This window comes from Leptinotarsa decemlineata, unplaced genomic scaffold (genome assembly GCF_025532065.1).
Source record: "Leptinotarsa decemlineata unplaced genomic scaffold, Ldec_3_MD MMD2_tig00003308_RagTag_RagTag, whole genome shotgun sequence".
In the NCBI taxonomy this organism is placed as follows: Eukaryota; Metazoa; Arthropoda; class Insecta; order Coleoptera; family Chrysomelidae; genus Leptinotarsa; species Leptinotarsa decemlineata.
Genome location: NW_027412586.1, coordinates 4,048,886 through 4,064,352, shown reverse-complemented (window position 1 = coordinate 4,064,352; position 15,467 = coordinate 4,048,886). Strand labels below are relative to the sequence as shown.

The 15,467-nt window shown below is 35.7% G+C and overlaps 2 protein-coding genes across 5 annotated transcripts in view; one reads left to right on the top strand and one right to left on the bottom strand.

The window, feature by feature from the left end:
* Positions 1-15,467, top strand: part of LOC111511200 (putative inorganic phosphate cotransporter) — a 68,907-nt gene that overhangs the window by 3,192 nt on the left and 50,248 nt on the right. The window contains exon 1 of one of the 2 annotated variants that reach the window (XM_074177880.1): positions 9,090-9,189. The exons of the other annotated variant lie outside the window; for it this stretch is intronic. Within the exon in view, the coding sequence (XP_074033981.1) occupies positions 9,138-9,189 (52 nt within the window). The 5' untranslated portion in view covers positions 9,090-9,137. Of the gene's footprint in view, positions 1-9,089; positions 9,190-15,467 lie in introns of those variants that run through there. 2 annotated transcript variants of the gene reach the window in all.
* Positions 1-15,467, bottom strand: part of LOC111511201 (major facilitator superfamily domain-containing protein 9-like) — a 64,535-nt gene that overhangs the window by 22,175 nt on the left and 26,893 nt on the right. The window contains exons 1-2 of one of the 3 annotated variants that reach the window (XM_074177886.1): positions 913-1,104; positions 495-626 (exon numbers count right to left, since the gene is read on the bottom strand). The exons of 1 other annotated variant lie outside the window; for it this stretch is intronic. In XM_074177886.1, the coding sequence (XP_074033987.1) occupies positions 495-626; positions 913-942 (162 nt within the window). In that variant the 5' untranslated portion in view covers positions 943-1,104. Of the gene's footprint in view, positions 1-494; positions 627-912; positions 1,105-15,467 lie in introns of those variants that run through there. One more of the 3 variants, XM_074177885.1, reaches the window with a different exon arrangement.

The window sequence follows — 15,467 nt, the reverse complement described above, 5'->3', positions numbered from 1 at the left end:
TGAATAATTTTATACAACAAAACCATAAAAGGTATAGATAGGTAAAATAAAAATTAATGGTGAACACTGTACTTTGGGCAGCGGAAAAACGAAATACCTGGGCTTCCCACCGTACTCAGACAACCATTCACTGAGCAATATGTCGACATTTTCACAAAATAAATATTTCGAACTCCGAACGAACACAACACAATCACAATACCAAAGTTTACCGATTCTGTAGTCTTTGACAATACCAAACAATACGGACAACCTTTATATCTCGTGTGCCGACGAGAACTGGTAACTTCAAGCGACACACTGTACTACCTCGGCTGGTAATTACCCGCTGTCGCTAGCGGGCGGCGAGATTTCTCAGATGTCGAAAAATGAGCGAGTGACACGTCTTATAGTATTCTGTAGTCTTTGGTACTACAGACATTACCATCAAAAACAACATGTTGAAAGAGTGATTCTGAAAGTAATAATTATTATAATAATTATACATTGCTCACCGAAACTGATTTCAAAATCAACCCTAGAAAAGCAGTAGAAGATCCAATCATTCCTAAATGTAGATTAGAACCGCCTAGTGAGAGCACGTGTTTTGTGAATAGTGTCATTAATATGGATCCGTTAATCATATCCTAAAAAAAATGTTCACCTGATTGAAATGTACTTATGATGTACTGTTTGGAACCTTTGTTGTAGTAATGAATGTTACTGGAGTTTTTTTCCTAACACCAAATCGTTATTTTCAACACCTCGCCACGTGTTTCGATCACCAAGTGATCATCTTCAAGAGGAAGATAAAACTTCCTCTTGAAGATGATCACCAAGTGTCGAGGTGTTAAAAATAACGATTTGGTGTTGGGAAAAAACTTCAGTAATATTGATTGAAATGTAATGAAAACCCGCCAGAATTATACATACCAAAATAAAGAAAATGTAGAGTATCTTCATTATATTTACTTCAAAGTATCGGAAAATTATAAATTCTATTACTTCTGTAAAACAATCACAAATAATATAGAGCGCACTGTTTGAATACTATTATTCTCTTTCTGTTTTTTTGCGTGAAATATTATTACACCGTTGAAATTCTACTGTTATCAATAAGGTTATTCATTTGACATAATTATTCATAAGTGTATCTCAGCGTTATCAGTATCAAATATGTCTGATTTAAAAATCCTTATCTTCTTCAATATATTCGAAGTAAAAAGTGAAAAATCATTAGGAGATACAATATGTTTAGTCTGTAACTACCGGCATAACGCATGCTTAGTAGTGAGCCGCAAGCCCATGCTGAATTATAGGGGTTCATTTGATACCTCTAAAATCTGTATGATTTCCATAGTAAAGTAGAAAATTAGTTTCAGTCTTATATTGTCAGTTGAAGGTGGTGGTTGTGAAAATATTGAAATAGAGAAAACAATAACCCAAGTGAGGAGGTAATTTTGTCGTGGTGAGCCTAGAGATTCTTCGACGCAGCCACAGCATACCTTAGGTATGCTGTGGCTGCGATAAGTTGCGAAATCAATTCTTCAGAGTTCGCACGACAAAGCAAGAACGATCCAAACACATGGATCGATAGGAGACCGCGTCCATTTGATCCGTATCATTCGTCAATTTTTGTCCGACTAGGTGCGAATTGCAAACCGATCCCGTTCTGCTGGGATCTGATTGCGATCTAGTGCGAAAATAGTTACAATAATGTATTGAAATGTGTCTTTTCTCATTCGAAGTTAAGAAAAGTGGTGGTCATCATCGATTTGAAGATTATGCCACAAATGAGAAAAATCACCAAACTCCTTTCTTTTCCCGCCTTCGTCGATATTGTCTGTGCCTGATACGACGATGAATGAAAAGTGATAATTCCAAAGCGAAAAATTCTTCATCAGAATAATTAAAAACTCCGTTTCAATGAACCATCTCACCTACTACGAATCCTGCCGAATATTGAGCCATAGAACACCTATATACAATAGAATGAAATGTCCTGATGTGGTAAGGACAGAACACTGATACTAGCGCTATAGTTGTCCGTTAACATAACTTCTGGACGAGTCAGCGCGCCATCTGCTGAACAAAAGGAGAACTATCAAAACTCGGCAAACTCAAAATACTATGGATATTATTGGGCTCATCCAGAGAGCATTGGATATCATATTTTTTAACATAACATAGTGGAATAAGTACTCATTATACTAATGGAATATACAATTTTCAAGCAAAACCTGGCCATTGCCAAGTATTTTCTTGGAATAAAGGTAAGAATCAAAAACTCCCATATGAAGCTAAAATGTATCAGTTCTGTTTGGAAGTTCGTACTCGAACTAAGCTGGACAAAAGTTTGTGATATTCAAAACTAGGTTTAATAATGAACAATGATAAGGAAATGAAAATTTGGAAAGCATGTAATACAAATTCATTTCTAGCATCAGGTGAGCGAAGTCAAAATTAAAATTACAAGTAACACAGGATCTAAAAAGAGTCCATGTTTAAAATGCATACACAGACACAATCACAATGATAACAAGAGCATTACAATATCAAAACAACAATTCTCAAATAAACCAGCTATCAACGGAATATAAACTTGAATTTAGAAAATGTCATTTTTACTAGACAGAAAAAGTAACTTCATGTGAATGCCAGTAGCATTAAAAGTAGAATGTAAATGTGGTGAATCAGTTCAACGTTATGTTGAACATCAGCCTAATATCGCTCATTTCCTGTTTGAAAAAAATATATATTTTTGCGTTTTTTGTTGTTATTCAAAAATTTTGTTTGAGCAACAATCTTTATAGGATCTGGATTCAGAAAAGTGTTCAGAGATAAAACATATTTTGAATCCCTACCTTTCATAATTCTGTTAACTTGTTTCCACCAAAAAAATTTACAGCATCGTATGATGAATTTGCAAACAGTGTGAATTATTACAATTGATTGGATCGAAATTAATATTTGGTTTTGAAAAACTCAAAACATATGTTTTTCAAATGACAATAAAAATTAATGAGATTTGAAAGATAAGAAAAACACTGACCAATTGAAAAATGAAAAAGCTACCAGGTTCAACTAATTGAAAAGTTGAAGAATATTTTCTCGCTTTTATGAATTCATCGTTTTTCATTAGTTCATTGTGAGCTCTCAAATTCTGTCTACATTCAGATCATTTCAAAATTTTCTTAAATCGCTTCACTTAATATCCACTTATAAGTGGATATATATAAGATATATACTACAGTACACTCCGCCAAGCGTGGTATTGTCGGAGTGATGTTGAATGAGAATAGTTATCTTCTTCATATTAGGAAAACTCAACATGTGGTGAACGACGAAACATAAAATTATTTACCAGTAGAGCCTTAAATGATGCCTCACAGTGAGAAATATTTGGTATTATGCCTTATTCCGTGACTTCGTAGGGCTTAAAAACGACCTAATCAAGATGTATTTAAACTTATGTTTACATAAGATAATACGTGCCAATCTCATGAACCTTCTCAAGGTCAATATTAATTTGTTCAATAGAGTAACAGGATATTTGATTGACGACATTGAGGTTTGACCTTCAGATGTTGGATAATATGTAATCGGTATTATCATTGTTCACTTATGTACGGTGGTATTACTCACTGAAACATATTTTTGACAACAGCACCATACCGGATCCTTCAACAGAACTAAAACCAAGTTCTGCTAGGGCCTATTTAAGAGTTTTCTCTCTCTCTCTCTCTCTCTCTCTCTCTATATATATATATATATATATATATATATATATATATATATATATATATATATATATATATACATATGAAAGTGGCAAACCATAGACACGTGTTTCGGGCTTTTGGCCCATCATCTGTATGGTGCAGCCAAGTGTAAGGATGGGCAACACTTGGTTACCAAAAGATAGAAATACAAATGCACGGAGCCACCAACAGGAGCCAACCGCACATTTGTGGTTTCAGTTGATAGATCTCGTGTTCACAAGAACACGAGATCTATCTACTGATGATGGGCCAAAAGCCCGAAACACGTGTCTATGGTTTGCCACTTTCATGAGTGCTATGTCCGATATTAACTGTTGTTTATATATATATATATATATATATATATATATATATATATATATATATATATATATATATATATATATATATATATATATGCGCTTTGTGTACTGAGCAATGGACGATGTACATCGCACGATTTTGTATGAACGACGTTGGCACGAATTCGTTGCTTCCCAGTTCGCAGTTTTTTCCTATCTCAGTGGGTGAGAAGCCTTACATCACGGCGAACGATTCCGGAGAAATCAGTAATCTTGAAACATTCGCATTTTTGCGATTCGATTGTTACTTGCCAAAACGAGTGGTCTGATCTATACAATTGATGTGTATAAAACTGCGAATTATCGTAACATTCACACAAGAATACCGATTTCAAAGAAATCGTTCGTATACTTCGTAAAGGTTCACAAAAATACAAGTGATTTCAGAAAAGCCACCCTGGCAACAGATTTAGACCTACCGTAAGTTGCCAGACTAAAATACATTTGCTGTTGATAATTCCAGCATACGCTATATAAACCTATACTGAAAGGTAGAACTGGTACCTCTGACGTAGAATGAATATAAAAAACAAGTATTGTTGCTAAACACCAGATGACTTCATCTCCTGGAGACGACAACTTTGTTAATGACACACTCGTCAAATTGCCGTTCTGGTGTTTGGGTGTGGTTGATCACTGATTATTAAGGATCGTACTGTCCTTGTATATATCGGAGCATTGAGTTGAAAGCCAGTCTAGCAAACCTCTTTTGGACTTGATAATATTAGGTTTTTTCAAAAGTATTGTCCGTTTCATTGTCATATTTTATATCACCATATTTTAATAAATATCCATTCTACTGCTCTACATTGATGCTGTTCATTTTTTCCAAATTTTAATTTCGCCTTTTTTCAGCTAATTACCATATGATGTCGTTAAGCGCTGCGCTGCCGAAACAGACCGAAAAATCAACTAGATTTGGCATTGATAATGTTAATGAACGCACTATTCGACGTTGATTTGCAAAATTTCTTTCCAGAGATTTTAGCCTCGAAGGTGAGCCCCGAAGTGATCCAGGACGAGGATTTGAGGACCTTGGTGGAGATTGACCCATCACAAACGGTGAATAGGATAGCGGAAGAACTGGGCATCAGCTCCCAATGTAACTTCTACACTCTTCAACAATAGAAAAATTAATAGGGTCGGGTTACAAATCAGAGATTGTCGGTTTAGTATCAAAATATAATAAATTGTTCCGTCCACGAGGACAGCAATAGCCTTGAGAAAATGAACAAATAAAACTTAAACGCTACACTGCCGAACAAAAATTCAATTCATAGAAGTCTGGATGGAGCTCCCACAAGGTTGAAAATTGAGACAGCAGCCAACACCTTTCAGGTAGAAATCCGTCTAACTTTACTACACGTAGAGGAACGGATAATTAGCCAACACAAAATTAACTGCCAACAATCAGTTGGTGGTTATAACATCTGGATATGCAAACATCCACTTGTCGGAACTTTTTTATTTAAATTGTCCTCGAGCATCGACCACTCTCCAGTTCGTCGCTCTCCCCCGACTGACCTTATTGTCTCTTCCCCTTCCTCCCGTCACCTCTGCGAAATATTCCCGTGGTGTCCACTTACACTGCACGAAACATCTCTTACTTAACTAGACAAGGCCGGCGTTCTACACCATTCGATGTTTTATGGTATAAAACATATTGGAAAGGTTAAAAACCTCGAAGCTGGTGTCCCACGATTTGAACGATTGACAGAAATTGTCAATTTCCAGATCTGTACTTCTTTGCTTTTGCGCAACCAAAACAATACTTTTTTGGATCGGATCGTAAATAAATGATTTTATTGAAAGGTTACTCGATACTAGAGATACTAATCTAACCTAACAAATGGCAGAATTCAACGTCTGCACTTGATAAATCAAGGCAGAAATTGCTCTTCCATCCAGTCATTTCTTCATATCAAACAAATCCAAAGTTTTGACCAAGTCAAAAAGTGAAACCAAGTGGTCCTTCCAGTTTTCAATAAGATCAACCCTGTGGAAGATGTGTGCTTCACGTTCAGTAACTTTAAGAAGAAGTGAAAGGATGAAGATAAAAGTACCAGAAAATTTGACAACGACAGTCAAATCCATGATACATCTAAAACCATGAATTCGCAAAATATGGAAAAACAGGAAATCCCGGCAGAATTTGAAAGTAAAAAGAAAGAAATACTTCCAGGAATATCAATTGGAGCTCCAAAAAGTAGCAAAGTTCCAAGTAGTGAATCTATTCGACACAGGCAGTTGGAAATTGAACTTGAGAATGAAAGACATCTAGCAGTAATTGAAAAACGTCTAAAGAGAAAGAAGCTATGTTCGAACAAGCAACTCCACACTTTCTCTCAGGAAGATATGACGGCAGACCAAAAACTTAACAAATTTATGGCCAAACAGTCGTTCAGCAAGGAACTTTCAATATTTTCTGAGCAACTTGGAGAGTGGATCAATTTCCTTAATCAGTTCAAAGAAACAATAAAAATTTGTGGATTCTCCAATGCCGAAAATATTGTGCGACTTCAAAAATGTCTAAGAGGTAAAACCAGAGAATCTGTTAACGCCTTGCTCAGTTTTCCTCAAGAAGTCGACAAAATTATAAATACACTGGAAAAACGATTCGGTAGACCTGATTTAATTATACAATACCTAATAGATTGTGTGAGGAGAATTCCCGACTCGAGAGAAGACAGATTAAGCAACATTTTAGACTTTTCCAAAAAAATTGAAAATCTGGCAGTTACTGTGCAAAGTTTAAAACGTGATGAATATTTGTTGAATCTAAACCTTTTGAACGACACAGTGATCAAATTAAGCACAAATTCAAAAATAGAATGGGGAAAACAAATAGTGGAATTGAAACGTCTCAAAAAGTCTGTCAAAATTGTAGAATTTTCTCTTTGGCTTAAAGAAACAAGTGAGGCCATAATGTACGTTGTTCCTGGAAGAGAACGAGATAAAAAGAAGAAATATATCTGTACCACATCCATTCAACCAGATAAACCAACATTCGGATATAAATCATGCAAGAAAGACAGACAATAAGTAGAAAAGTGCCACTAATTCAAAAAATTAGAAGTTGAGAAAAATTGGGGTTGGGTAAAAGAAAATAATGTATGTTTCAGTTGTTTAGGATCATCACATCACCCAAAACTTTGTAAAAGCAAGAAAACATGTGATTTTAATGCCTGCCTTCACAAACATCATCCTTTGTTACATAAAGAACCTAAAACAGTACTGGAAAACTTCGAAGAGCAAGTCTGCAATCATTCCGCCAGGATCAAGGAGTCTGAAGCTTTATTGAGAATAACTCCTGTAGAATTAACTGGCTCCAAAGGTAAAATCAACACCTATGCTCTTTTTGATGAAGGTTCTACGGTTGATGCTGTATTAACTGAGAAAGTAGATGCTACTGGACCAACAGAAAGTTTGAAACTCAGTTGGACAAATTCTTTGACCTGTGAAGAATTCCACTCGAAAAAAATCAGTTTAAAGATAAGAGAAAAGAATGAAGATACTGAGTACGATTTGAATAACGTTAGAACTATCCATAACTTATCTAAATTGATGGATGTAGCCGTTACTACGTGGTAGAAGATCATGATGAGAAGAGAAATGAAAATTTCTATGTTTTTTACCACTTTTATTTGTAACTAACGTTATTGCAGTTTCGTCCTATATGGACATTCTCAAACTTGAACAATAAACTCAGAGTTTACTCTACGATTTAGTTACAGACACGAAATTTCCAATTATTCTGAACCCCAAAAACTATTTCGCCAAGTTGCTAATTTTTCATTACCACTGCAAAGCAGTGCATAATGGCCAAGAGTATGTGATGAACGAGCTTCGACAACGATATTCGATTATCAATATTAGGTCAGCCATAAGAAGTTCTTGGAGCCACTGTCAGTGGGGCAAAAATAAAAGAGCTCAGCCAGTAATTCCAGAAATGCCTCCCTACCCAGTTCTCATTTAACTTCTTTTGTCAGAACTCTCACCATAGTAGGTATGAACTAGTTTGGACCAGTGCAGGTGTCAATTGATCGCCGACAAGAGAAGATATATGGGGTACTTTTCACCTGCATAAGTACTCGTGCAGTTCATCTGGAAATTGCTCAATCATTAAGTACCGACTCAGCTATAATGGCAATAAGAAGACTTATCGGATGAAGAGGGTGTCACCCTCTGCTCCACACATGGGAGGCAGTTGGGAAAGACTCATCAAGTCAAAATATTTCTACGGGACATTTTGAAGGAGAAGATACCACGAGAAGAAGTTCTTCACACATTGCTCGTAGAAGCTGAACATATTGTGAACAGCCGCCCCCTCATCCATGTATCATTGGATCATTCAGATGCTGAAGCTTTAACACCCAATCATTTTTCATTGGGTACTTCAAGTGTAGCAAATTTGTAGGAAAGTTTGAAGAAAATGACTTGTTCACAAGGAAACAATGGCGAAATTCTCAATTGCTCGCTGATCATTTCTGGCGCCGTTGGATCAAAGAATATTTGCCGGATTAACCAGAAGAACAAAATGGTGCACATCACCCACAAGAAAAATCAAAGTTGGAGACATGGTGATTATAGTCAACAGCCAATTCTTGAGAAATTCTTGGCCCAAAGGTGTGGTTACGTATCTAAGTGCAGCAACATATCCAGGTGCAGATGGCAATGTACGAGTGGTCGATGTAAAAACAAATATTTTTACATACAGAAGACCTGTTACCAAACTTCGTCTTCTAGATGTCGATAAACATGAAGAATAGTGATGAATAAGATTTCATCACTGGGAGGGAGTGTTCCTGCGGAAGTTTAATTTAAAACGTTTGTTATTGTTAATCTTGTTCATTTTATTTCATAGTATATTTGTGTCTATTTTCCTGTTTAACCCTGTATAAAAGACAAATGAGAGTGTGATTTTGTAAATAAAAAAGTTGTTGTTGATGGTACGAAAAAATTATCTTCTCATTTCTTCATATCAGACAAAACCAAAGTCTTGACCAAGTCAAAAAGTGAAACCAAGTCAGATACAATGATGATATCAACTTGTTCAAAGGGGCATAAAAAATCAGTGAAAGGAGCAGGTAAGAGATCAAAACGGAATATTTAGTTTCAAAAAATAGTAATTCGTTTTATAACGAAATAAAATTAAAGATCTTGCCCAATTTATCTACATCGATTTCTTATGCACGCACGCAATCTATGGCGTACTTCGGTCATGATCACTTCATTTGTTTGGAGTCATGTACACCAAGTCCTTCGTGTGACTTGATGTTAGGTCGGGACATCTAGCTAACCAAAGGATCGGGCCACATCCTCTTATCCAACGCTGGGGATAGTTTTGTTCAGCCACTGTCGTATGCTTCTGAAATAATAGGACAGGCAGTCATCAAAACTAATTAATGCAGTGTATTGTATGATTTTCACTGTAAAGGGTTTACCAAAAACCGCGGAAACTAGAAATTGCATCTAAATTACAAACATTTCATACTTGTAGTAGGTAACTAATATGTTACTAGTATTAGTTACCTACTACTACTCGTATTCCTACTTTCTAAAGAATGAATCTACCTGAAAAGATCAAGTATGAATTCATTACCTATATGAATAAATTTTCCGAAAGTACTGTAATAAACTTAACTATTTTTACCTGAAAATGAACAGATTCAATAATAGCAAATTACTCAATTCAGTTCAATTTGTTTATTTCCATTTTGTTCAACAGGTTAGGTTTCAAACCTTTCTTCTGGAAATGGAGGGGCTTATTTTCATAGTTGAACTCTTGTTTCTCTATGATTGAATGAGTGGCGTATGTGAAATTTATTTTTCCATTCTGGAAACTATTTTTGACTTCCTTCATGCGGACTATAAACGTTCTTCCAATTTGACCTATACAGGGTGTAACTAAATAAGTGTAAAACATTCAAGGAGGTGATTCCTCATAGAAAAAAAGATAGGATCTTTCATATAAAGATATTTCATTGGAGCATCCCTTGTTAAGATACAGCCCCTTAAAGGGGGTACATAAAATTTGTATAACAATTTTTTTCACAAGCACTAACAAAATTATAATATTGAAATTGACTAGACGTTTTGTACTACCAAAAAGACAGCCAGAAATTCATTTGGTTCACCCCATGGTTGTAAGGGGTGGAAAACGCGACCCCTAAAATTTATTTCCAATATAACTTTTTGTCTTATCATTTGTTTACCATTCAAAAATTCATTTCCGATAGCCTGTTTCATTCTAAACAAAAAATGTCTCTTGGGTTTTTTGCCCAAAATTAACCAGTTCGCAGCAAAAAATTATATTAGGAAAAACTACAAAAAAACATCGTCATAAATGCGAAAATACGAAACTAATCTATCTATTTAGTAGCTCGCTATTAGCGATAGTGACAATTAAATTGGTATGAGGCTGTTAGTTTGTGAATTTTCCAAATTGAATTAATACTAATTGTGTGTTGTTCTGTTTTTAATTTGTTACTTGTTTTTAAAATGGCATACACAAATGAGGAACTGGCTAATATGCATTACGTTTACGGTCTGTCGCAGGGGAATGGGTTAGAAGCTTCTAGAAGATATGCTGAAATGTATTCTCAACGACAGCATCCTTCACATAGAATATTTGCTCGACTTCATCAACGATTAGGAGAATATGGTTCATTCGACAAAAGAACGCAGGATTGTGGTCGCCATCGAGAAGAACGAACACCACAGATTGAGGAAGCAGTACTTAATTTGATTGAATAACAACCTACTACCAGTACTAGAAAGATTGCTTTCCATTTAAATGTTGATCATATGACGGTATTTCGAATTTTAAAGGAACAACTCTTACACCTTTACCATCTGCAACGAGTACAGGCACTGTTACCGCGAGACTTTCCGAACCGTCTTGAATTTTGCAATTGGATGCTGGAAATGATTAGAAGAAATTGTGACTTTCACAGACGAATGTAGTTTTTCTCGGGACAAGATTATTGATTTTCATAATTACCACATATGGGCTGATGGAAACCCTCACGCTATTGTCTGAACTAACCATCAAGAACAGTTTTCTGTTAACGTGTGGCTCGGAGTTATTGGGGATGATTTAGTTGGGCCTCATTTTCTACCTCCTCGATTAAATGGTGAGGCATACGTTCAATTTTTAAGAGAAGTGCATCCAGTACTGCTGGAGGAAGTTTCTTTGGGCGTCAGAAGGGATATGTTTTTATGCATGATGGGGCTCCCACCCATTTTAGTCAAGTAGCACGTCAGCATTTAACTGAAACATATGCAAATCAGTGGATAGGTCGAGGAGGACCACAGAACTGGCCCGCTCGATCACCGGATCTCAATCCTCTTGATTTCTCTATTTGGGGCCATTTACAGCATTTGGTTTATCGTACTCCTGTTCACGATGTAGAAGACTTAAGAAACCGCATCATCGATGCGTGCAGGGTAATCAGAGAGACTCCAGGAATATTTGAGCGAATACGTGGCTCAATGCGCCGACGTCTAGACGCATGCGTAATGTCTGAAGGTAGATATATTGAACATTTACTTTGATTTCTATATGTTGTGTGTTTTGTTATTAATAAATTAGGTTTGTTTATTACCCTTCAATCGTTTAATGCAGGTACTAACTACAAAATAACAATAAATCCAATTCGCATTTATGACGATGTATCTCTGTAGTTGTTCGTAAAATAATTTTTTGCTGCGAACTGGTTTATTTTGGACAAAAAACCCAAGAGACATTTTTTGTTCAGATTGAAACAGGCTATCGGAAATATATTTTTAAATGGTAAACAAATAATAAGATAAAAAGTTACTTTGGAAATAAATTTTGGGGGTTGCGTTTTCCACCCCTTACAACCATGGGGTAAACCAAATAAATTACTGGCTGAGTGTCTTTTTGTTAGTACGAAACGTCAGGTTAATTTCAATATTGTAACTTTTTCGGTGCTTGTGAAAAAAATTGTTATACAAATTTTATGTACCCCCTTTGAGGAGCAGTATCTTAACAAAGGATGCTCCAATGAAGTTTCTTGATATGAAAGATCCTATCTTTTTTCGATGAGGAATCACCTCCTTGAATATTTTACACTTCTTCAGTTACACCCTGTATAGATCAAACTAGAAGAACATTCAAAGCCCGCACAAAGGAACACAAAAATAGTTTTCAGAATGGAAAAATGAATTCCACATATGACACTCATTCAATCACAGAGGGACATGAGTTCAACCATGAATACAAGCCCCTCCGTTTCCAGAAGAAAGGTTTGAAACTTAACCTGTTGGAGAGTATGGAAAAAAAACAAACTCAAATATTCTCAATATCTTAAAACTGAATTGAATAATTCGCCATTATTGAATCTATTCATTTCCAGGTAAAACTAGTTGAGTATATTTACAGTATTTTCAAAAAATTTATTCATATAGTTGACTATTGTGTTACCTGACCATTTCAGGTAGATTCATTCATTAGAAAGTAGGCATACGAGTAGGTAATCTACTATATAAAAATGGATGTTTGTTGGTTGGTTGGTAAGTGATAAACTACATCGCTCAACCGATCGTGATGAAACTTGGCATGTAGTAGTAATTTTTCATAGAGAAGATTTTTAGGATATCAATATTTCTGTAACTCGCCACTTGATGGCGCTGTTCCATTCTCATTTAAACTCATTTATTTTGTATCACACTGTATGTATTATATTGACACGAGTACCTTCGAGTATCGGGCGTACGTGTGTGGTACCACAAAACGAGGAACTTATTGCCTCTCTACCAGTGTCTAAAAATCTGCCGGCGCATCAATATGCTCAACTCACCAAAGTATGTCATAAAAAAGTACAATACAGTGAAATTATTTCTAATATATCAGTAACCTTATTATATACAGTCTGCTAAAACACCACCTATTTTTTGGTCCAATCGAACCGGGATTATTATTGGTAGTAATAGCATTGCTATTGTTATTTTTTTCAAGTCATTCGTAAAAAATTCGTACTTCTCTCGATTTAAATTCGTATTTCTCTTTAGATACGAACGCTCAACTCAGTTTCTGGCAATATTTCATTCACGTTTGGTTTTTTACCGGTGAATGTTTAGTTCAGGAAAAAAGTCGCTTTAATTCTCGATTCTCGCTGGTAGATGACTGAATAGATACTCATAGAATATTATCATAAATACTATAATCTCTTACTCGCACATATTAAAATAATATTGTGTTTACATTATTTATCTCTCATATGAGTTTGAATTATTCTCTTTGAAAATAAATACACTTTTCTCATACTCATTATATACCATCTCTATTGTGTAATAACTTTTATATAATTGAATAAATTGAAACTATTTTCTCATTATCATCGCTCATATATATAAAAAGACTCTGGTACCTCGTCATTGAACGCAACCTTGAGTTTTTTTGCATCTAGTTCGACTTCGTTTTTTCTATTTCTCCACATTTTATTTGGTCCTTCGTTTATACATTGTGAATTTGTTATTTTCTCGGTCTTTGTTAATCTAAAATGGCGGATGCAAATAAAATAAAACAATATATTGCCTAACGCTAGTTGCACACGCACCGATTTTGGACGGCCGACTTTGTACCGGTCGTCCAAATTCCAATAGTGAACCGCATGTGGGAACGGGACCTGGCACACACGCCGACCGGTGACCGTCGCCGGTAAAATACCGGTGAACAGCCGTCCACTGCCACTGTATCGCCGGCAGTACCGGGAAGTAGTGGTGTACATGACTAAATTCACTCTTGCACACTCACCGGTTTTTTACCGACCATTCCAGTGTCGAACACGCGGTGAAATTGTAGTTACTACGCATTAACTTCGTTTTGGTAGTTCGTGCAACTAGAGTTACGCTATTTGCACACACACCGCTATTTGCACAGTATAAAATCGGCCAATATTTTATTGGTAGCGGATGCTTGCACACTTACCGGATTTTTATCGGTCAAACAATCAGCTGTTTTGTTGTCGTAATTAGCACGCACTACCAAAACGAAGTTAATGCGTAGTAACTACAATTTCACCGAGCATTCGAGACTGGAATGGTTGGTAAAAAACCGGTGAGTATGCAAGAGTGTATTTAGTCATGTACGCCACTAATTCCCGGTACTACCGGCGATACAGTGGCAGTGGCGTGTGTGCAAGGTCCCGTTCCCACATGTGGTTCACTATTGGAATTTGGACGACCGGTACAAAGTCGGCCATCCAAAATCGGTGTGTGTGCAACTAGCGTAAGGCAAGTTGAAATTAGTAAATTGAAAAGTTTAAAAACCGTCGCTGTTAACGCACTTAATGATGAGTCCGTTCACGTGAATTTTCAGTGTAGATATAAGCATATTGATACGATAAAAGATGCATTTCAGGGAATTCACAGTAATTTAACTGTTTTATTAGCCTCGACAGACACTGTTGATCTTGTCTCCCAACATGATATTCACAGTTTGTTTATGGACGAATTTTATGAAATCCAAACAATCTATACGCAGCTTTTTTCTACATTGAGTAATTCGCCAAATGTTTCTCCTGTCATTAGTGAAAATGTCAAATTACCCAAAATTGAATTGCCAAAGTTCAGTGGAGAGCCAAAGAGTTGGCAAACTTTTATAGACACCTATGATTCCCTTATTCACAATAATGGTTCATTAACTCACATTGATAAATTTAATTATCTCATTTCTTCTTTGCAAAATGAACCTCTAGCTCTTGTTAAACGTACCCCTTCAACTGGTCAAAATTATTCAAATGCTTACAATAATTTGAAACAGAGATATGAAAATAAGCGTTTAATTGCAACCACTCATTGGCAGGCTATAGTTCAATGTAAAAAAATTACTTCTGAAAACTATCACTCGTTAAGAAATGTATTGAATGTTTTTCAAGAAAATTTGTCATTGCTTGATAATTTAGGTTATGAAGTCATCAATTGGGACTTTCCTTTATATTACATGCTCATAGATCGCTTAGATTCTTCCACAGTCACTACTTTTGAGTTAGAATGTGGATCTAATCTGCAACAAGGCTCTTATTATGCAACTTTAATTAGCTTTCTGCAAAAACGTTGCACCGCGTTAGAATCAGTAAATTTCAATAGTTCTTCGAATTCAAAGCCTCTTTCAAAACCTAAATTCTCCACATTTAATAATAATAACAATTCAGAAAGTAAACTCAAACGCTCATCTTTCATTTCACATACTCAAAATAAATGTCAGCTTTGCAAAGAAACACATTTTATTTATAATTGTCCTTCCTTTTCAGCTAAATCTCCCAAAGAAAGATATTCTTTGGTTAAATCTCAAAATTGGTGTTCCAATTGCCTAGGTTTTCTCCATAATTCTCATGTT